General features: G+C 36.4%; 1 protein-coding gene across 1 annotated transcript in view; it reads left to right on the plus strand.

Moving 5' to 3' along the window:
• Positions 1-23,103, plus strand: part of CACNA2D3 (calcium channel, voltage-dependent, alpha 2/delta subunit 3) — a 366,879-nt gene that overhangs the window by 145,420 nt on the left and 198,356 nt on the right. Inside the window, exons 6-9 of the mRNA XM_009993350.1 lie at positions 16,415-16,546; positions 17,198-17,258; positions 17,343-17,493; positions 21,598-21,672. Coding sequence (XP_009991652.1) covers positions 16,415-16,546; positions 17,198-17,258; positions 17,343-17,493; positions 21,598-21,672 — 419 coding nt within the window. The remainder of the gene's footprint in view (positions 1-16,414; positions 16,547-17,197; positions 17,259-17,342; positions 17,494-21,597; positions 21,673-23,103) is intronic.

Genomic DNA, 23,103 nt, shown 5'->3' on the forward strand with positions numbered 1-23,103 from the left:
ACATTTTCCTTACACGTGGACATGATAGTCTGGGCTTGGAGACTGACAATGTCTGGAAATGTTACTCTTGCCAAGAAGAGGGCTGCGTACTTACTTTATTTTGCCCATTTCTTTAGTTTTGTAAGGCAGAGGGGTGATAACAAGTTAATTAAATCCTAGCATGAGGTTAGAGGCAGTAGATATTAATGGGTTCACAACTGAGTGTCTGCACAACACTGTTTCTCCAGAAAATGCCTGTTGTTTGTTTCCAGGTTGTTTTATTTTATTGAATTACTAGGCAAAACCACAGCCCAAACTCACAGTTGAAAACAGACAAGTGTGATAATTGAATATTTAAACACAGGACTCCCAAGTCAGCATAAAAAAAAGAATTTCTGACTTGTAAGTTAATTCTAAGGTTTTCCCTCAATTTTGCTGGGTTTTTTAATTTGCTGAGATACTGATGATTTGCAATAGGTTCGGAGGAGAGTCATGGGACTTATCAAAGACTTGAAAAATGTGTTTTAGACTGAAAGAGTCCAGGAGCTCAGTCCATTTAGCTAACTCAAGAGATGATTAAAGGATTAATTAGTTGATCTGAAGTTAATTACTAATACCAGGCTCTATAATCTGGTTGCCAAAGGTTTAAAAAGATTCAGTTTCTTTTTAAATTAAGACAGTGGTCTGCTGGAAGGGTGTTGTCCTGTGTGTCTCCCCAGAAGAAAATCCCCATTCTAGGGAAACCATCAAGTTTAGAAACTGAAAAAAACTCCAAAACCAAAAGCAAATTTCATGACACTTATGATAAAAAAAAAAAAAGTTAAAATACTGTAAGTAGGAAAACTATGACATTAAAATTTAAGATGGGGCATTTTGAAAAGGAAATGAGAGCAAACTAAAAAAAGGCTGCCAACCGCGTTTGTAAGCATACACATAACCCTAGTGTCTTTCAGTACAGATTGCAAGCACCTACGTGTAGAAAGAAAAGTAAAATAGTGAATTTAATAAATCACAGTTTTGCATTTAAAGTACTATTGATCATCACTTCAAAAATATAAAGAGCTGGTCTGGCTATTGATGTGCTCTTAGGCTTTTCATTCCCCTCTTCTGCACACTGTTGCCCCCTAGTTTCTCCAAGTGGACTGCAATTAATGTTAAAAATAGAGAAGTTACTGATCTACAGAATATAAAACCTATGCAGAATATAAAACACTATTTCAACATATAATTTCCTATAATGTTCATATATTGCAGGAATTAAGAAAAAAGTGGGATGATTGTGCTTTACAGATAAGTGTGCTTATCTGTCTGTCAGTACAGAGAGCTATCTAGGCTGCTGCACAGCCAGGCTAGCAGTCCGTAGGAACTGCAGAACATTCTGATGGAATTGGCCTCCTTTATTTTCTCTGAAAATGACTGCTTATGATAATGTTTTGCTTTTGAAATGTTTAAGCACACATCAGGGTCCTAAATGTCAGTGAATCCTGTTTCTTCTCTTTAAGCACAAAGTGTATTCATTGCCTAAAGCCACAGGATTTACAAGGCAGTGTATCTTCTAAAAATGAATAAAAATTTGAGAAGTTACTGTCTTAGCAAGTGGTAGCTCTTCTTCTTACCACAAATGTGGTAATTGACAATTATCAGCCAAGTACAGATTTCTGACAAAGTAGGGAAAAGGCTTCTCGGTGAACTAATCATATAGGTATATTCACAGATGAAAAAAGAAGTGAGGAAAAAAATTTACTTTTTCATATTAGAAGGAGAGTTTAGTTTTGGAAACTACAGAATCAGTCCGAATCCAATGTGGACAATGCAGTACCAAGGAGAATGCCCAGATATGAGAACAAGTTGCATAAGGCACTAATTTAGCTGTTACTGTTTTACTAATGAAGTTAATTACAAGGGTTATGTACTAGGACCAAAGTGAGTTTTCATATCCTTTTTATTTTTTTGTCTCTCTCCTATTATTTTAGAATCTAAGGGATTTGGGACATGTTTCTTCCCTATATACTTGTAGGGGTATAGCTTTGGAAGATAATCAGTTATTCCTTTCTACATATGAATTGGTGTATTTTAAACAGCTATTGTAGAAGAGAATAATAATAATGAAAAATTATAAGCGATTTAAAAGTTTATGTAGTTTCAATGTTTGTTTCATGGTTTTCTGAGATGCTAGTTGTATATTTACAAGAACCTAGGAATGTGACATATAATTAAAAAGTAGGCATTTGGAATGTGAGCAAGACTTCCTAGCAACCATGCATGGAGAGCACAGTTTCTGGCAGTAGGATTGCCACTGGGAAAAAGTAGGATTCTAGAATGGATTTATATACACAAGGAGATGATAAAAGAAGGCTTCATAACACTCAAATCTGATCTTGCTGAAGTTGACAGCATATACAAGGAAAAGAGTAGCATTTTAACTTCTGTAAGTACAAGAGTGTAGGAAGTAATAAATTTTTTTAAAAACTACATTCTTTGTCCAAATTGTGCTTTATCTGAGCTGAAGAACCTATTCCAGTTTTATTTTTCTAAGACTGTCACCTAATAATTATCAATAGTTGTAGACAGTAATGACGTTTCCTGCTGTTGAGTTTACACTCAGCAGTTTTTCAACTTCTTGATAGATGCTTATGAATACGTGGATAAATATGGATTTCAGAGGAATGTAGATGAAAAACAAAGCTAGAGGGTGAATGTGTCTTGGTGACATACACTCAGACAATTCTAAAATACATCACCTGTTGAAAATTGAAGTATAGCATAGTACAGTACCAGAAGTGACACTCAGCAGGACCTTCTCTGCTTGTGTTAGCACTGCAGAAAATCTAGGAAATTCACAGGATTTTTATAAATATATTATCTCAATATCAATGGAAATAACTTCTGATTTTGAGCTTTTGCAATCAGTCTTTGTTTATATGGCAAGGCAAATTTCATATTTGCAGTTTGTAGGAGGGGGAAAAGCCCCTATGTCTGCTTTTCAAGACTTCAGATAACTCTAGACATAAGCACTTCCACTTCCCTTTTAAACTCTTTCTTTTGTACCCTTCAGTTTCTCCCTTGGGCGCTCAGAATTGTGGGGTTTTATATTTTGCAAATTTTACTCTGTCATTCTCCTAGTGTTACTAGTTGTTAAAAAGAGATTAATTCGTTAACATAATTGGCTAATGTATCTAGCACTAAAGTCCCCTTTATCAAGTACAGGTGAAAACTAGAGGGCTGGACTCCTGGAAGTCAAGGACATTATGGCAAAATCAGTATTAGACTGCAGCTGCCTCTTCCATCCCTAGAAATGCAAACAGGCAACTACTTAGATACATGACAGCAGACACCTGCTTGTCTGGAAGACTTTTTAATCTTTATCCATTACTGGGTGATTGCTCCAGCGTTTCTTGAATATTTCTGGGACATGAACATTACCACGATAACTGTAAAGTGTTAAAATTTGTAGTGATGTAGAAGGACAGTTGATGCAGTATATTTTCTAAAAAAGTATGAAGGTTTTTGTTTAATTACATTTTGTTGTTACCGAAAATTAAGTAATTAATTTTGGATTTTAAGCAGGTTGGCGTCTACAGCCTCTGGTTGTTGGGTAGATAGTAAGATTCTTGGGCACATAACTCTTGTCAGTTTGATGGCTTTGAATATATATATTTTTTACATGGGTAAACTGTAGCCAGGGTCTGGTGGCCGGAAGATCTCGTGCTGTATGGAAAGACAGGGTCCTCTCCCCCCAGCCCCCGCCCCGGTTAGAGACAGTTAACATCATGTTGGTAGAACGCCAACAATTGCTCTAGGAATATTTTTATACCCTGTTACCCCCAAACTACCTCTTGTTCAGCATGCCTTATATTTTTTCTATTCAAGTTTGCAGTATATATTTTTGAGATCGTTGTACATTTAAATTTTTTAAGATTGCTATAAAGTTTAAGATAGGAACAGGATGTTTTATATTTAGGATTTTTATACATGTATTTTTTTAGGACTGTTATATTTAGCCAATGTAATTATGCATAGGGAGGGGGGAAATGTAGCCAGGGTCTGGCGACCGGAAGATCTCATGCTGTACGGAAAGACAGGGCCCTCTCCTCTCCCCCCCCACCCCGGGACAGCGAATAGTGTATAGTCTGTGATGTAGGCAGACGGATGTGATGTTGCCCAAGCTATATAATGCCATGCCACATGGCAATAAAGGCCATTTTACCATCCACCACATTGGTGTCTGTGTACTTATGGACCGAGCGACCAAGAGTTGGTCACTGTGCTGTACCTGAACCAGGTCGCCTTGCTTTTCTGAAGGCAACAGTAAACAAAATCTCACTATAGATATAAATTAATACAATGCAAAGTGAAGCAATGCAAGCCTTTTACAGTAGAAACAGAATAGCAAAACTAAATGGTTTCTAATCACAGCTGGATAAAGAAAACTTGGTCTTTACTGAGCTTTTGTTTAGAAGAAATGTGCTCAGTGTAATAATTTCTTCACTGTGAGAAATTTAGATCTAAAGAGAGGCTTTTTCAAGTATCAAAATATTATTGGTTCTAAAAACCTTATGTTTCATAATATCATCACTGCAGCTCTGCCTTCAGATTTGATGTGGAATAAAATATTCTACACACAAAGCAAACCTTTCTAAATGTTCTTTAAAATGAAATGAAAAATTCTTTTTAGAATGAAATCAGTGTTAATTTCCTAGTAAGTATCTGCTGCCTCCATTTCCTTTCTGTGTCTTCCTAAGAAGGTACAGTGAATCGATGTGGTTATTCAGGCCTAGTTTTGTACTAACTCTTAGGTGAACTTGTATGGTTTTATTCTTGCACTGACTGTGATTTGTTCCCATTTAGGCTGAGTTACCTATAAAGAAGTTGTGATGTGTCTCAAGACACAAATGGATGATATATGGCATCAGCTGCAGATTATTGGGGGATAGGAAATAACTGTTATCTGCCACTCGTGCTTGCTGGGTGTTACTGTCCCATTCAAACCAGCTCTCATATGCTGTTCTCTTAGCTCTTCCTGGAGGTCAGCATTTTTTTCCTAGCAGTGTTTGAAAATAGAATAGTTTTGACAGAACTAGGAGGGGAGTTACTGTGAGTTTATCTACCAGCCCTGAACAGTAGTCTCTGAGAAATGAAGAAGGAGGTAAGCATCTGCCAATAGAGGCAGACTGGCATAAGAGGATAATCTCTCTTCTGAGATCAGATTAGATGCAGCTTGAGCATTGTCTGATTTTGCCTTAAAAAAAAAAAAAAAAAAAAAAAAAAAAAGAGAATATAGTTTCTCTTGGCAATAAAAAGGATGTAGGCTTACATAAGTTGATTTAAACTAATGGGAGTTTTTTTTCCTTTGTTGTAATTTCTAGTTTACTATATATATAATCTTGTTTTACTTGCTGAGTTTTATAATGGAGGAATATTTCCTAGAGGATAAGCCTTCATCCTGTTAACACAGCTGAGTGTGGATTTAAGCACATCCCAAAGCTTTGCTTTCCTTCTCTCCTACCCCTAGACTATACTATATGCATTTTGCTAGTTGCTCTTCAGGAACTAGGAAGGATTTTTTCAAAATTAACAGTTTGTCTGGTCTTTGGCAAATACTTATCAGCAGCCCAAGGACTGGTTAGCTCATAAAATCTCTGCTATCATAAACTGGCAGGTGCCTTAATAAATTACTTCTGTCTTTTTATGTTGTTGAGCCTGGTTCTGTGCTAAGTCAGGAAATAGACACATGTTGCAGGGAAGATCTTTTTTAAGGAAACTGGAGAATAGTGTGGTCATGGGCAGGTGAAAAATTAATTTATTACAATTGTTTTTATTTAAGGTGTTAAAAAAAAAAAGACAGTCGATTGCAGGTTGTCAGATAGCTGTCCAGGTGTATTTAGATAATGAAGTAGTAGCCTTAGTGCAAAATGTTGCTGTCTCTTTACTGACAGAGCAGAAGAGCCAAGATATAAAATAAATTTTGAATGATCAGTCTTACAGAGTCCAAGAGTTAATCTGCTGCTTTGAAAAATAGAAGCAATAGTATACATTTTAACTTAGAGAAGTCTGTCTGACTGTCTTCCGTCTGTTCTTTCTATCCTCACACTGTGGTATAGCTGCTATTCTGGTGGTTTTGAAGTACAGGAAGGGATTTTATCAGTGCTTTCCATTACTGCAGAGTTTTTTTCTGTGATAGATGCTGAAGTCCATGAATATTTTCAAGCACTTCTGTCAACAGGAGATATGGTTTATGTCAACTCAACTAACAAACACAAGGCACACAATATGTTGCTGAGAGTCTCAAGCTGTGTCATCAGCATTTAAAAAAAAAAAGGTTCATGAATGCAAAATCCAATTAAAAAAATATGTAGAAAGATAAAGAAATCCTCATTAATAATAGATTAAATTAATTTTTCTTGAAATTGATATCACACTGAGGTTAATTCCACACCATTGATTTTGAAATACATTCAAGTAACAACTGTATTTTTGATTGGTGCAAGTAAATATGATTTATAAAATAAGCAGCTGAAAAGTATCTTACAAGTCTTGGAAATATATTTGGACTCCACTCGTTTCAGAGACAAGATGACAATAAATATCTTATGTTTTCCTATGGATTTCAATTCAGTTTTTATTATTGCTCTTATGATTTTCACAATTCAATAATGTTCCATGTAGAGAACCCATATTTATCATTCTTCCATGACTTCATGTATTTGATTCGCTCATTTTTTACAAGCTTGCAGTACTCTTCTGCAGAAAAAGGCTTTATTTCTTTCTCTTATAACTTTGTTCATGACACAATTATTTGTAGCATGTGTGCTGTCTTGTGGCTCTCTGTCTCCCTTGTTGCCTGTTACTTACTGACTGTTGAAAAGATGGATTTTATCATGTGACTTAAGCCTTTGTTTAAAAACTTTGTGTTATTACTACTAACCATTATTAATATTTCTATTATGGAAAGTTGGCAATCAGTTCTTGGTATGCTCAAATATTGTTTGCTGGGTTGTAGATAATAGAATCATAAACCATTTTGGGTTGGAACGGCCCTTTAGATGTCATCTAGTCTAACCACTGTTGCAGTGAGCAGGGACATCTTCAACCACAACAAGTTGCTCAGAGCCCCATCCAACCTGATCTGGAATTTTTCCAGGGATGGGGCATTTAACTCCTCTGGGCAACCTGTTCCTCTGTTTCACCACTTTCATAGTAAAAATCTCTTCCTTATATCAAGTCTGAATCTGTAATTTTTTAATTTAAAACCATTACCCCTTGTCCTATCATAGAATGTTACCTTTGTTTTCTTGCAGTTGTTTCTTTCCTCCCTGTCCTTCTATCTTCATAAAAAGTAATACTTTAAGAAATTATTTGAAAACAATATGAATGTGTCTTTGAATAATTCTGAACTTGGTATCTTTAGTTACAAAAGCATGAGGTCTGGTCTGTTTTTCTGCATACCATGTTTATTTTTTGAATACTGGAAACATTGCAAAAGTTGATCTTAGACTTCACAAGTTATCTTTAAGTTCTGCTTGAGCAATTTAGAGATTGGTAAAGAATATTACTTCTGTCAAATGGCATTTCCATTGCATGATTTTCAGTGCATGTTAAAAGATGAGTTTATGCACTACAAGTAAATAAATGCAGACTCTAATAAAAAGTTTTTCTTGCATAGAAAAAAAATCTGCTGCATATAATAGACCCTTCTCTAAAAGGTATTGAAACGTGATGAACCACAAACATTTTATGATTAAGTGAGGATTTTTTCAATTTGATACTTAAAAAGAGCTATGAATATCGTTCAGTCATACTTTCCTATCAATGCCTTCCAAGTGGCCTTCAAAATTGAGATTACTTATTTTCTAGAATATTAGAACCAAAAAAATTAATTTCTCAAGTGATGCAGAAAGATTATAATCTGCAGTTAACAGATATGTAAAACCCTTTTCCTGCAAGGTGTGAAATTAAGAAATAAAATCTGTCTATCACTGTTGTATATGATTTTATGGACTATACTTCTGAAAATTCAACATCCTGCAGTTATTATTTAGATAGTCATGGCCACATATTGTCCTAAACCACAATGTATTTTGAAGTTCTTCTCCTGAATCGTTTGCTTCTGCATTTTAACATCTCTAGGAAAGTGTTTGCACTGTCCGGCTAACTTTGGACATTGCTTAATCTAAAAGCAACTTTCGTAGTCCCTCTGATTTAGTCAAAGTTGCAGAAAATTTCTATCTTCCTGAATTTCTTTGTTTTACCTCTTGCTGGCTATTGGACAAAGATGCACAGACTTCTCCACTTGTTACATCTGGTTTTGTTCATATTCTGCCTCAGATCCCATTCCCAGAGTCTACTCAGGCTGCTGCTTTGCTCTTGCAAAAAGGGCTGCAGCTTCACAGATTTATTTATTATTTTTCTCCCCTTTATTCAATTCTCTAACAGTGGGCCTTTTGGAAATGTTGCCTCTACCACGCAAGATGTGTACTGTGCTTTATCTTGCTTGTATCCCAGCCTGTGTGTCTCCGGCTCTGGATCTAATCTGTATGTTTTTAAAACATCCACATCACCATAGCAACTAGATGTCTGATACAGACTACATGGTAACATTAAGTTTTTCCTCTAAACAGCCCTACTTTCTACTACTTCTCATTAAGCAGCTGTTGCTTAGTTACTTGGGGTTGGGTTTTGCCTTTGGACAGATGTGAGCCAGTGAATGTTAATGCACAATGCACACTGTCAGGTATAATATTAAGATGCTTTTTGACCTGAGACACCTTTGTTAATCATGATGTTTCCCTTATTTTCTTGTTGCTTCCAGGGGCAAGAAAGTGACAATAATTTACCACTGGCCTATAATAGTAGAAAATTACTGTGTCTTCTTTTACCTTTCCTTTCTCTGTATTACTGTCTCTGATGAGTATTAACTTATCTGATAACTGATTAGAAGCTGTGGAGCCACTGTTTTAGCTCCCATCATGAAGGGTTGGAACCAGCAGTTATTTAATGCTGTTATTTCTACTTGGGCCTGGGTAGAAAGTAACCCATATGGGAATGTATAAAGACATATCCACAGAACACATTGGAGCTTAACTGAGAACATTGAAAGGCTACTGCAGAATGTGAACTTGCAGATAATGAAACCTACTGAAAAGGCCATTGTTAGCTTGTGTTTCCTGCCATGCTGGTTCAGCTCTGTGATTTCCAGCCCTGGAGTCAGTAGTTCAGTGCGGTCCCTGTTGCACTGCACTTCCTGAGTATTCCTGTAAACAGGCTCACTGTGAACACATGGAGGTCAGTTGCCTTAATTAAGTTCCAGGAACATAAGTTCACATTGGGTCCCACTGACTGCTTCTCTAGAAAATATTTTAGTTTGTACGTTCATGTTGAATTTTGTCCTCACTTGATGTTACATTGGAATGACCAATGAGAGAAATGGCCTGTGAACCCCTTGAATTTAAGGGCCTGAGTGTGCACTATAAAGACAAATTTTTCAAGAATGGAGTAAACAAAACACAAAAGCAAAAGTATTGCTAGACTGAAAATCTGAATAAGCAGCAAGGCAATGACAGCCCTTCTTTGAATTGGAGTGAACTTGCTGAGCTTGAGGAGAGTATATTTTAACCTATGTATATCTAATTTTGTTAATTTTGTCTACTATTTTAGAATACAGTAATAATATCCTGCTACATAACACAGACCCTTTGATTTTTATTTGATCTGTGTTGTGTGAAGAGGAGAAAAGAAAGCTTGCTCTTGTGGTCAAGTATTAGTGTGCTTAGTTAGAACATGAACTGTTTCAAAATATTGTTTGGCTAAAAACTTACAAAGACATTTTTACTCTATGCTTTGTTTATCTAGGTGTCTTTCTTGCAGCTTTTATTTGGCAAATTCCTGAAGGAGCAAATAGTGTTTAAGAATCCATAACTGATTTTGTAATGTATTCATCCCAAGATGTATTTGTGCATCTGCTCAGTGTTTTCAGCATGTTTAAATATTAGCTTCAGAGGTTTTGAACCAACTGAACATTTTCATATCTCAGACTTTTTCCAACCATTTTTGAGTAAAGTTTCCCTTTTACTCAAATTGTGCAAGGTCTTTTGTGCAAGGAAGAAGTGCAACACCAGGATTATAAAGCACTACAGCAATAAGATACTGTTGATTTGAGAGGATGAGACAGAATGACTTGTCTTACAAATAGAGAAGTGTGCTGTCATACCTGATACTCACTATGTTGATACTCCTTGGAATGTAACAGTAGAGGTTTAGTTTATTATAGCTCAGTGTTACTGTAATGCATTTTATATTCTAAACCATTTCTTTCTAAAGCTTCTCATGCCTCCATTTTTTGTACGTGAAAGACATGATGTGTTGATACAACTGGGTCTGTAACATCTCCTGTTCAAAGCATTATTTGTTGGTCTTTATTGCACTGTGTCATATAACTAAGTTGGCCTGTTTCTGCAGTTCACTGTCTCTTTATGCACGTCTGAGCAATAGTAATCAGACATTGATGGTGAAATGTTAGTTTACAGGTTTGCATGATGTGTTTTAAATGGCTTTTGTAAAGAGTTGTGAACAGAACTCTCCTTGAGAAATTTTTATTTCCAAGGCTGTGCCTTGCCTTTGTCATATATCACTTTGACAGCTCTGCTAAAATTGTCCTTTTTGGTATGTTGTGTGTTAAATATTTTACAGCACAGTTGGCTTCATTTAGCAGCAGTCACATTTGCTTTCTTTTCCTCTAATTCGCCATGTGTTCCACTGGCTTCCTGTATTGTTTGTCATGACACTTCTTCCTGCCCTGCCAACTGCAGAGGTTTAGATTTCCTGGTTGCTGCTAATCACTGTTCCATCAGTCTGTGCAGAGATATCTGTCTGCCATGTGTCAGAACTGGCTCTTTTTTTTCAGTATTCAAGACTAATTTTTCTTCTGTGATCAAAGTGCAGTGCATATAGGGTCTCTATTCCATTTGGTTAATTCCTATGTTCTGAGCATTTGTGTTCCCTTTCCTACTTGGAAAACTGTTTCTAGCAGCATTTTTTCATGTTGTTTGCCCTGTCTCTCAGTCACACCCTGGCATTCTAAAGTTCTGTGATGTGGTGTTTTCTTACAGATCTTTCAGGTTTCATAGTCTTAAATTCATATGTGCATATATGTGGAAATGAGTGTGTTTTTCTGAAAATACAGAAATATCCTGGTAACTGTGGTAATTAATTTATGGAGTGATCATCTGACAGGATTACTGGGTTTCAACTTTAGTACTCCTCAGTTAAAGGGCTCTTAGCAATTTTTGGGTAAGAAAGCTTGTTTTGTTAGGCTGTTAGTGATAGGTGTAACTCCTCCATATCCCTGGCTCCTGTGGTAACAGCTCTATTAAGGCAGCAGTTTTCTGGTTCTTCCTGGGATGGAAAGTTGTGGTTTGAGCCTGTCACAACAGCAAAGAACCAGCCCTGTGGCCACTCACTCAACTCCTATCCCTGCACACCCTGGGATGGGGAGGACAAAGCCCATCTAGAAGCTCATAGGTCGAGACAAAGGGCAAGGAGGGTTCTTTACCGATTAAGGTTGCAGGCAGAACAGACTCAACTTAGGGAAAAATAATAATTTAACACTAATCCAAAGCGCACAGGACACAACACACAGAACTCTAACTGATTCACAGGTCTGCCCACACACTGGTTGCTTTTAGCTGTTGCATCTGCTAAGTTGACCAGGGTCAAACCAGGTTAGTAGCTGAGTGGATGACCTCAAAGGTACACTTGTTTTGTGGCAGAAAATTTTTAGTAATTCAGTTGGTGGCAGGCTCTTAGAGCCTGAATCTCTCTCCCAGAACGGCATTAGTGAGGAGTTTGCAGGTGTAATTCTGGCTTTCAGATGAACTGAAGTTGAATCTCAGACCACCTTGTTCACAAAGAAAAAAACGGAAACAACAAAAACCAAAATGACCAAAAAACCCAAACCCACACATGAAACAGCGTAAAAATGAACACATCTGGCCATACTCCAGTACTTCTGCTTCCACTTCAAAGGAGGAGGGGAATGTTATTAGGGCAATTTTGGAAGCTGAGCACATCTAAGTGCCTACTATTATGCCTCTAATACAGTTGCACACTTGAAGTCTTTACCACCTCCTACACTTATGAGGAGGGAATGTGATTTCTGATATTGGTGAATGGTTCTCAGCACATGAAGCAAAGTGGACAAACACCTTCTTTTGTGTCTACAGATGGCCGGATGCTTTGATCTGTGAGCTGATGCATCTGCATTAGGCAGTGGAGGCAGAGGGAGGGGGAAAGACAGAAAAAGCAAAGGCAGTTGCCAAAATTGGCATCCAGCCCCAGCTCTTGAATATGTTGGACCACCCTGAAAAGCATTCATATTAGTGTTGAGTAGTATAATTATTAGATTGTTGGTGTATGTCCCAGCAGAGTATGTGATTTTGTTATTCTTTAAAATATGACCAGACTAAATATGTTGTCAGTGTCTTCAAAACAAATCTAATATTATTGCTATCTTTGAGCCAAAAGGGTGCTGGATTTTGCATTCCTTTTTTCAGTGCTCAGTCTTATATGTTGTGCTCATACTGCTTTGTTGGATGACAGTACTGCTCTGTAATGTTAGGGGCTGCCCTTGAGGTCTTCAGACCATTTTGGGGAAAAAAAACTAAGGATCATTGGTAACTTTTTTTTTTTTTTTTCTGGGTAATAATGCAGAGTATGTCAAGAAAGGGCACTATTCTGTGTTTTCTTCATAGTCACTGGATTCCTCAGTGGCCTCCCTTATTTTCTATAAAGCTTTCTGGAATAATTAGAAAGCAAAATGTGTTGCATATGTAGTAGTTTAATTCCACAGAGTTATTCTATTCTAGGTATTTTTATGAATTCTGTGAATTAAAATGCATTTCCTTATAGTGCTAACCTTTGGCATGCTGTTGCACGTCTTGTAGTCTGCACACCTTGGTTGCCTCTGTTGAGACTCCAGCCCTATTTCTTCTGATCAGCAATATCTATGACAGCAGCTTAATTGCTACATGCATTTTTACTCTTTGGCAATTATGTTTCGGATTGGTGTCAGTGTATCTATTTGCCCCAGGGTGGGTTGTATATTAAATGTCAGTAAACAAACAGTTAACTAGCTACACAACCCGCAGTGGAGCAAAACCCCTTATGATTATGAGGCAGCCCATCTGAAAGGCAAGGGAAAGGAAATATTTTAATTATTTTTAGCTGTTACTGTCAGGGAGCAAAAGCAGGAATTATATTTCAACTGTTGTGGCAGAAGCTATTTACACTTACTGTCTTTGACCTCCATAATATCACATTAATGATTTCACATTTATATGGAGCTTTATCTTTCATTCCTTTTCTCCTCCCAAAATTTCTGAATATTCATAAGCATTAATTTACCACTACTTACAGCTATTTTGCAGATGACATTCAGCTGTAATGTAAAAACTTAAGAATACTGTTTCTAGGTGAAGTAGTGGGGACAATTCAAGTAATTTAGTGGATTTACTAAAATTTGAAGTGACACAGAACTACAAGCTTAATATATGGAATATTAGAAGACAGGACTGTAAAATTTTAGTGAGCATATATGGTCAAGAACTCAGTTGTATTTAGGATGGTGCACGTGGACAGAGATGCATCCACATAACAGTCATCAAATTCAGAACAAGGAGCTTGGGTTAGACATCCTTCTGTCTGTAAATGCAGTAACCAGTAAACACATGTGATTTCCACATGAAGTCTGTAGGCCTGTTGCAGTTTTTACACTGTAAATATATTTTTTCCTGCTCCACTTTTCTTTGAGTATGACCTTATATGTTTTTTTCTTTTTAATAAAAATGGTTGGTGTGTAAAATGCAATTTGGTATATTGTAAATAGAACAGCCAGCACAGTAGATATGCAGTGTGTAGGAAGGTAGTGAATTGTCACTGGGTTTCATTTTGAAGGAACCCTGTCACCATAGGTGACATTTTAATTGTGCCCTCTTATTTAAAATGCCTGCCTAATGCTCCTTTCAGCTAAAAACTTCCTTTTAGTTTCAGAATGACTGGATTAATGTTTACGGAGATCAGCATTTGGATGATTAGTGATTAGTGTTGTCAACCTACTGTGGAATATAGACTCAACCAATCATGCTCAAAGAAAAATTCCTGATTGTATTGCCATGGAGCTCTATAATCTGTAGTACAGATGTATAAACATGTAAAGTGGCTCATCATAGATGAGCTAAAAAAGTAATTCACTGCTGTGGTGGTAGGAAAGCTTTAATGTGAAAATTTTTACGGTGACTTTGTGCATTTTTCAAATAGATAGGTTTTTTTTCAAGTGGAAGGATTTCACTGTCAGTTTAGAGCTCAACAGGTGGACAGATGAAGTGGTCCCATGCCTTTCTATAGCTGGAGTGAATGTAGAATTTAAAGGAAGTTATCACTGCATTGAGGGGCACAATAACACAGATTCATTAGGAAAGGTCATTAAAAATTAACCCCTGAGGAACTCATGTTAGAACACACATCTGGTGAACTGATGATACCGTAAGACACCAAGTTGCAACGTGCAGTCTTGGAGCCAGATCTGAATGTCAGTTGCTAAGAACCTCTACAGTTTACTTAGAATAATTCTGTCTTAATTTATTTTTAGTCTGACTGATGTGGCTTTTCACTGATCCTGATGATTGAATGATATATGAAGAGCCTGTTGTCCTCTAAAGGCTGAGGAAAAGTTGTTGGTTTGTTTTTTTTTTTCTTTCTAACAACACTTCCAAGGAAAAAAACCAAGAAACCAAAATCAACCCTCTGAACTTTGTTGGCTTTCTTCAAAGCTGGCTTAAGCTTGTCACCTTATCTTAATCTCAATATTGTAATGCTGAGTCAATAATGCCACTATGCTTTCTAGTGATTCAGAACCTGTGTATAGGAACAGAATTTCTGCTGGACCAAGGATTCTTATTTTTGTGCTTCACTTCTCATGTAATGTCTAAATGCTGAACAATGGATCAAAATTTTGGGGCACTGAAACAGGCACATATTTTTACAAAATGGTCATAGATTCCACGGTAGTCAGTCTTGAAAGCTATATAGTGATGTCTTAATCACAGACCTTTATTGAAGTAAAGGCAGAATCCTGGACAATGGATTTTGCCAGCTAGGCAAGACTGAAGTAGAACCATAGGACTATTGACATTGCTTTGTTTGATATGTGTCTGTCTGAACAGATTTTAAATGTATGTTTCATCTTCTAGAGAAAAAAGAAAGTAACTATATTAGACATGTTTTAAAAACATAATCTATTTGTTGACCTTGCGTTTTCAGCAGTCCCTCTATGTAAACCTAAATATTTAGATGAAAATAACATTCAAAGATTTGTAGCTGAGACACTTTCCTTTTTCTGCTGTTTTTCTTAATGAATGTAAGGAAAGATGTCAATTCACCTTCTTTTCCACTCCATTAAAATACATGCTAAGCAGTTTTCTGAAATCACCGCAGCAACATTATTTTGCAAGCTAATGGGAGTACTTTTTGAAATGTTTGATCAAATCTTACTGTGTATTCATGTATGCACACTTGTACACATGAAATGATACATCTGTGATTTTAGTTCCATTTTTTTCCTTTCTGTACTGCTGACTTCACATACAGATTGAATTGAGAATATTTTATAACTTAATTGTTTCTCTTCTTTAAAAATTCACAGTTTCAAGATTTTAAAGAGATGTTAGTTTATTTATGATTTATTGATTATTTCCTGCTATCTAACCAAATTAGAGTAAAAACATACTTGGGCAGCCTGGGTCTTTAGCAACTTGGTATATGGGAATGTTTTAAACAGAAATAGTTTATTTTCAAAATCAAGGATATGCTTTGTATTTCTCTTTCTATGGGAATCAAAAGTAATGAGGTAATTGTTGTGAAATCTGTGTCCACTGTTTTCGAAATAAAAATTGTTATTTGTCATGAGATTTTGTATTTGTATGTATATCATAATTCAGTGAAGTGTGAAATAAAAGGTATTTCACTTTGTGTTCCCATACATAAACTTCCAGATACAGTGAAAATGGCCTTGCCAACTTGCAAATTAAAAAACTAAATGTATAACATGTTACAATAAGACATTCCATGCATTTAGGGAAAGTAGCTGACCAAACAGTCTGTTACTAGATGGACTCCCTTATGTTCTCCAGAACATGTGATACAGTGGTTCCAGATAGGTGGTCTAATGAGCAATTATAACGTATCTAAAAAATTTATCTAGTATCTCTTCTGTATTTAAGTGTATAGTTTATTTTGAATCACTTAATTGACAAAGGAAACAAAAATATATTCTGCAGAATTTTGCAGTGACTAAATTTTTGGGTACTGAACACACTGATGATGGTAGAGTTCAAGGGACTGTATTTAGGGAAAATCACTTTTCTCTGTTTTTATTTTCCCCCAGATCCAGCCATTGTAAATGGAGTGTATTGGTCAGAATCTTTAAATAAGGTGTTTGTGGATAACTTTGATCGTGATCCTTCTCTCATCTGGCAATACTTTGGAAGTGCAAAAGGATTTTTCAGACAATATCCAGGTAAGAAGATTACAGGTTCTTACTTAAAATACAGGAATGGTATGGCTGCAAAATTTCATTGAGTATGGTCACACTTTAACAGTAACTTGAGGTTTGATTTTACTTTACCCAGTTTTTGGAGAGGGATATTTCTATTCAACATTTACATTCTGAGTTTTTGTGGTTTTTTTTACCAATTTGCATTTGGAAGTGAAGCTCCCAGAATAACTCCTAGTCATTACTATTCTGCTATACCTATACAGATGTATGAAAAACAACTTCTAAACAGACTGTGGAGAAAGGAGGGCAAAAGGATTAGACCCTTCATATAGTACTGAAATTAGTTATTGTGGTCTATTGATGAATACAGTAAGACAATTCTAATTTGTTGTCCTGTACTTAGACTTCCACTTACCTGACCTCTTTACATATAAAGACTTCAAAAGCTTGTTTTAAAGGTTACTTTCACATCACTTGTAATAAAATGAAATTAGATAACTTCTGTTATTTCTATAGAAACAGTTTAAAATATGTTGTTACCTTTGAAGTTTTATCTTTAAACACATATCAATATGAAAGTCCATTAAATACTACTTTGTCCCAGTGCCATAAATATACTTTGAACAGGTTCTGTGAAAATGTTTTAATATTTTTATTTCGTTTTTTAAACAGGAATTAAATGGGAACCTGATGAAAATGGAGTCATTGCATTTGACTGCAGAAATAGAAAGTGGTAGGCAATAGATGACTATCAGAGATTTGAAAGGAAGAAAAGTTGAGTGTTTAAAGGAATAAGATGTTTTGTCTTTTGTCTTAGGTACATCCAGGCAGCAACTTCTCCAAAAGATGTGGTAATTTTAGTAGATGTTAGTGGCAGTATGAAAGGGCTTCGATTGACTATTGCAAAACAGACAGTTTCATCTATTTTGGATACCCTTGGAGATGATGACTTCTTCAATATAATTGCTGTGAGTGTCTCGGGATTTTTCTTCCTTTTTTCCTTCCATAATTGTTGTTATCTGTCGTGTTTTACATCAAACAGTACAGTTGAAAAATGTTGCAGTCAGGTGGTGGATATAAGATGACATCTGAACCAACTGGACAAACACTGATTTTTCTTATGTGATAGTGTTTTCAAAGTGTTTTTATATGAGTTGCAATCTGAAACCCCTTGCACATATTGTCTTGAGTTTGATAGTTCCAAATATAGTAGTCTGTTTTGTAGTTTGCCTAAACTTTCTGCATTACCTTTAATTTTTAACTTTGAGGTGTGTCCCCCTACCCTTGTTATCATGGTGTCTCTTCCTCCCTGTTTCTTTCCCTCCCCCTCAGCTTTTTCAGTACAGTGCAAATTGCAAATGGTTAATATGTAAGAATTAATAATAGAATAGTTTGGGTTCAAAGGGACCTTTAAAGAACACGAAGTCCAACCCCCCTGCAATGAGCAGGGACAGATCATGTTGCTCAGAGGCTCGTCCAACGTGATCTGGAATGTTTCTGGGGATGGGGCATCTGCCACTTTTCTGTGCAACCTGTTCCTGTGTTTCACCACCCTAATTGTAAAATCTTTCTTCTTTATATCTAGTCTGAATTTACCCTTTTTTAGTTTAAAACCATTACCCCTCTTCCTCTCCTACCAGACCCTGCTAAAAAATTTATCCCCAGAATAGAACCAAATCTTACCTTTGTTGAAGCTTCAAAGGCATAAAAGGCCAGCACAGCTCCCACAGTTCACGCTTCCTCAGTGTGAATCTGAAATGTATGTGCAGAGCTCAGTGATAAATTAGATCATCAGTAGTTCTTGTTACTCGTGTATGGTAGTTAGATTTCCATGTTACTGGTATGTCTTATCTATGAAAAGAGGATATTTTTACAGTATTTAAAAGTAATAGGATTAATCATGTAAGTAAGATGGCTTTAAAAAGTCCAAAACTGGCATTGAGACAATGCTTGGGCTGGGGGAGAGGGAGGAGGAATTGGTGGCTTTTTAAATTCTGCTTTGTTGATAATATTTTGCTAATACTTTATAAATAGTAACAATGTCTTCAAACTCTTAAATGTTAGGAGAATTTTGGCCTTTTTTGTTACTAGGCAAGTGCTCTTTGTGTACTAAAATAAATTACCCTACAGACACCTGTACCAAATGCTGAGATTGCAGTAAGAGTGAAGTATATTCAAGGCCAGGTTGGATGGGGCTTAGAGCAATCTGGTCTAGTGGAAGGTGTCCCTGCCTATGCAGAGGGGTCGTAATGAGATGATCTTTAAAGTCCCTTCCAATCCAAACCATTCTGTGATTCTATGTATGTTTGCATTTACTATATGTGTGCATTTACTGTAATTTTAACAGATAGATAGCCGTAAGTTCACAATAACATTTTTATCAATTTCCTTGCATGATAATTGTGTAATTAGTAGAAACTCACACAGTAGAAAGACATAATTACATACTGTATCAAAAAAAGGTTTACTGTCCTTCAAAAAATTAACTCTAATCGAAATAACTTTGGTAAATTTTAGGAATGTTTCTACAAAGTAATTATTAAGATACTTGACCAGATATTTTTTGGTGTATAATCTCTGTTTATCAGTAGTTGTGACAGTTACAGTGAATAAAAAAAAAGAAAAAAAAAAGAAAATTTGTATTTTGGGAAAACCAAACGGCTTATCTATAACAAAAGATACAAACATGTAGCTAAAATCCAGGGTGTAATACAGCAGAATTACTGTGTAAATACTTCAAAAAAAGCAAGAATGAAATCTCTGAATGTAATTCTTTTCCAATTTAAAATTTAATTGAAAATTAACTGAGCTGTTCATAAAACAGCATGGGGTCACAGATTTTTAATGTAACTTATTGCCAATTAACACAAATGTCTAATCACTGATTTGGCTAATGAGAAGAGGAAAGAAACACCCAGTTAAACATCTCTTCCCCCTTGACCAAGCTCAGCTTGTGTCTAGTACCTTCCCTGCTGGCACCTTACCCTCAGCAAACTTTACCTGCTGGTTTCAATCCCTTCCCTCCCCTGAGTGAGGTGCTGGGTGGGGTGGGAGGTCGAGATCCTACGTAGGTTTCTGCCAGCAGCTCTGTGCTTGTTTCTTACTGCTACTCTTCACAGCGTACTGCTTTTCCTCTGCTGCCTTTTACTTTTCCCCTTGGCGTGGGTCACCCCCGGGCCGCAGCTCCTTGGGTCACACCTCCCTTCACCCTTGGCTGCCCAAGGCCCCAGTCCCTCAGGGCTGTCCCTGCCCAGCTGTGGGTCAGCAGGGTGTTCAGAATTGCACCCCTTTCAGAAGAACACTTTTCCAGCTGGATTTCTACGTGCTTTCAGCCCCTGATGGCTCCTTCGTTACGCCTGCCTGCCTGAGGATGCTGTAACCTCCTTGGGTTTGTTGTTGCCGTTTTGGAGCCTTCCAGGTTGCTCAAGTCGGTGCCGGAACTGGCTGGGACAGGCTGTGACTGATGCGGGGCAGTTTGCTGCCCGTGCCCTCAGAGGCTGCCACTGCAGCTCTCCTGCTTACACCTAGTATGTACTTTGGTTAGTAAAAGGAATTCTTAATATTTAGAAAGACATGTAACTACTGTGGTAAATATAGCATTTGTCTGAGGTCAATTTTTCATCTCAAGATCCTTTCCTCTCCTCTTTCAGGATGAGTATGTGTTTATTTGTAGAATTAACAACTGAAAATGGGTAACAACTTACCAGCTCAGCTGTTTAATTTCATTAGGACACTAGTGGTTTAGTTACTATGCAGTTATGAAGCTGAAATTATTCACTGCATTGAAAGAGGTACTGCAGAAACACGGGAAAGCAAGGAGGCCGTGACAGGAATGACAGTGAGTGGATAGTGCTGTCCTGTCACCTTGAAGTTATCTTGGAAGAGGAGTTTTTGAGGAGTTCTCTTGGACTAATTGTCACAGTATAGTCCTTGCTGTCTCACACGACAAGAAAAATAATAATATAAAGGAAACAACATTTCTTTGCTTGAAAATGTAGCAAACTGGTAACAGAGACCAGTGATGTGAAGAAGCTAGTGAATGTTTCAGTGAGGAATGGTGTAGATAGACCTGGGCTGGATTATTAACTCCTTAAAAAATTTGGTATGTTAGGGGAAGACATAGTGAGCATGCACAGATCACAGGGTTACTGTGATCTAAATGATCAGCAAAAGTTACTTCTGAAGCATTGCGCTGAGCAAGTGCCAGCAGGGTAAATAGTATTTGTCAAGACTGGAGGGGATTTTTTAGTGATCAAAACACTAGACAACAAAGCCTACACAAGGGGCTTCTTGGTGTGAAAGCACTGAAAATCCTGTATAGTTATTATCTATAGACAAATGTTTGAGTGAGATTATATGTTACCCTTCAGCTACTGGAAAGCTGCTATAAGACCTCCCTGGAACCTCCTCTGCAACATCTACTGACTGCAGATGAGAGTTTCTGTTCATGCTTAAGATGCTTCTGAAAATAGGACTGGGCTATCTAATGTACTTACACCTTGCAAGATAAGCAGATAGATCCTTAAAGATGTGTCACAGCTTGCAAGATAAGCAGATCCTTAAAGATGCGTCACAGCTTCCTGCTTGACTGAAATTCTGAATCATGTCAGCAGCATCCAGGCTTAACTGAAGCTTAGAGACTTTTTGGTGCAGTTGTTTCACTATTAAGTTTTCAAAATATTAGCCACTGTATCAAATAGTTTTCAGGGTTTGTTTTTTTTATATGTAGCAAAGAATTTGAAGTTGTGACTGTGATGTACCAAATATAACTTATTAATACTATCGGGATTTCAACTTGAGGGTATTTATGCCAGCTAATGTCTATAATAGCCATTAACTCCACCTGAATGTTGGCATTCTTTCCATTAAATACTCCTTTTTCGAAGTATAAACCTCTGAAACATTAAGAATCATTTAAAAAGAAAAAAAAATACAGCTAGTTAAAAAATTAACCAAATCCTTTTGTTCTTTCTTTGTGTGTGTTTCACTGTAGTTCTGAACTATTAAATTAAACTGTATCATTCAAAGCTTTTAATTAAATTTTTCATCCTACTTTTTATTTCTCTCTGTAGTATAATGAAGAACTTCATTATGTAGAGCCATGTCTGAATGGAACATTAGTTCAAGCAGACAGAGCCAACAAAGAGGTAAGGAATGAAAGTAACAAAACAGGAGAGAGATAGGATGCCACGTGTAACAATGTAACACAATGACCTTTTCCTAGTACAATGATTCCTTTATTAGAATTTATTATTCTCCTTATGCCATTTCAATACAGTCTTATGTGATTCCGTAGGAAGAAAAAGAAATAGCCTCCTAGTCAATTTGATTGAATAAACTTAAAGGAGTACAGAATTATATATAGATATACTGTTAATAAAATTTAGTAATTATTTTAAGTGAAATATTTCAGTTGCTTTAAATTGACCTATCATTCTGTTACCAAAAATGACTGAGGAAGAAATTACGTTCTTAAGTCAAACTAACACTAAAGTTGAAACAAAAATCTCAAAATAAATGAAAACAAATATAATACTATATGAATGAAAAAATCTTACGTTCCAAACAGGTGTATCAATATAATAATGCATTAATTCAAGAAAGTTCTGTGAAAGTGTTAAAATTAATTAAATCCTACTGGCAGTAGGATTTATTGCATAAATTATTAAAGTTATTTCAGTGAAAATTTTACTTGAAGGGAGATTGAAGTATGAATCTGTAGTTTGAAGTTTGGTTTATTGCCTGCCATCCAAATGTAGCTGCTTTGTGCAAGCATTACTCCTTCACACTTCTTACAAGGGTAAGGTAAGATTGTTCATGTCATTTAAAGTTATGAAATCAGGTAGTTAAAAAGTCCTTTGCTTCTGGTTGGGGAAAAGGACTGTTAAAGTAAGCCACTTGTGTTATTATAGAACTTCCTCCCTGGTAAAGATTCCTCTCTTCTTAAAGTGACTTGTCCACCTACAATGAGTCTTCCATATGGCTTGAGAGAGCAGCAGTCTTGCATCTTTAAATACTTCTCTCATTTTACTAAAGGCAAATCAGAAGACTTTCAGGTGAGCACTTAACATTCAGCATGGTAGGTCATTTTTTCTGAAGGAGTCGGTGAGGTATTACAGGAAGCAGAAGTGCTATGTTTTTTCAGTGTGTTGATGTTAAGTCTTTTGACATATACCAAGACAAAATTATTTTGGTCTTATTATGCTGAACTTTACTCCATTGTATCATTCACAAGGGTTATTTGCATTTTACCTGCTTTTACACACCTACGTACATTCTACAGGTATTATTCTTCATGGTTCCTCAAAGTACTTGAGATTCCCCACTGTTGATTATGAGATTATCTGAATATAATTTGGTTGCTATGTGGAATTACATGAACTGTTTCTAATAATTTTGTGTAGAAGACCCTTATTGATGAACTGTGATGCAGTTTTCTAAATGAGCACTTTATTGTGGGTACATCTAATGAGTCATATGAAAGCTGTGCAAGTTCTAGACTTAAAACCAAATATAGTGCCCAGATGTACTGTCTGGAATTAATCCCACTGTTAACCTTTCCATCACTCTGTAACTGA

The sequence above is a fragment of the Chaetura pelagica genome, unplaced genomic scaffold (assembly GCF_000747805.2).
Source record: "Chaetura pelagica isolate M959 unplaced genomic scaffold, ChaPel_1.0 scaffold630, whole genome shotgun sequence".
Lineage (NCBI taxonomy): Eukaryota > Metazoa > Chordata > Aves > Apodiformes > Apodidae > Chaetura > Chaetura pelagica.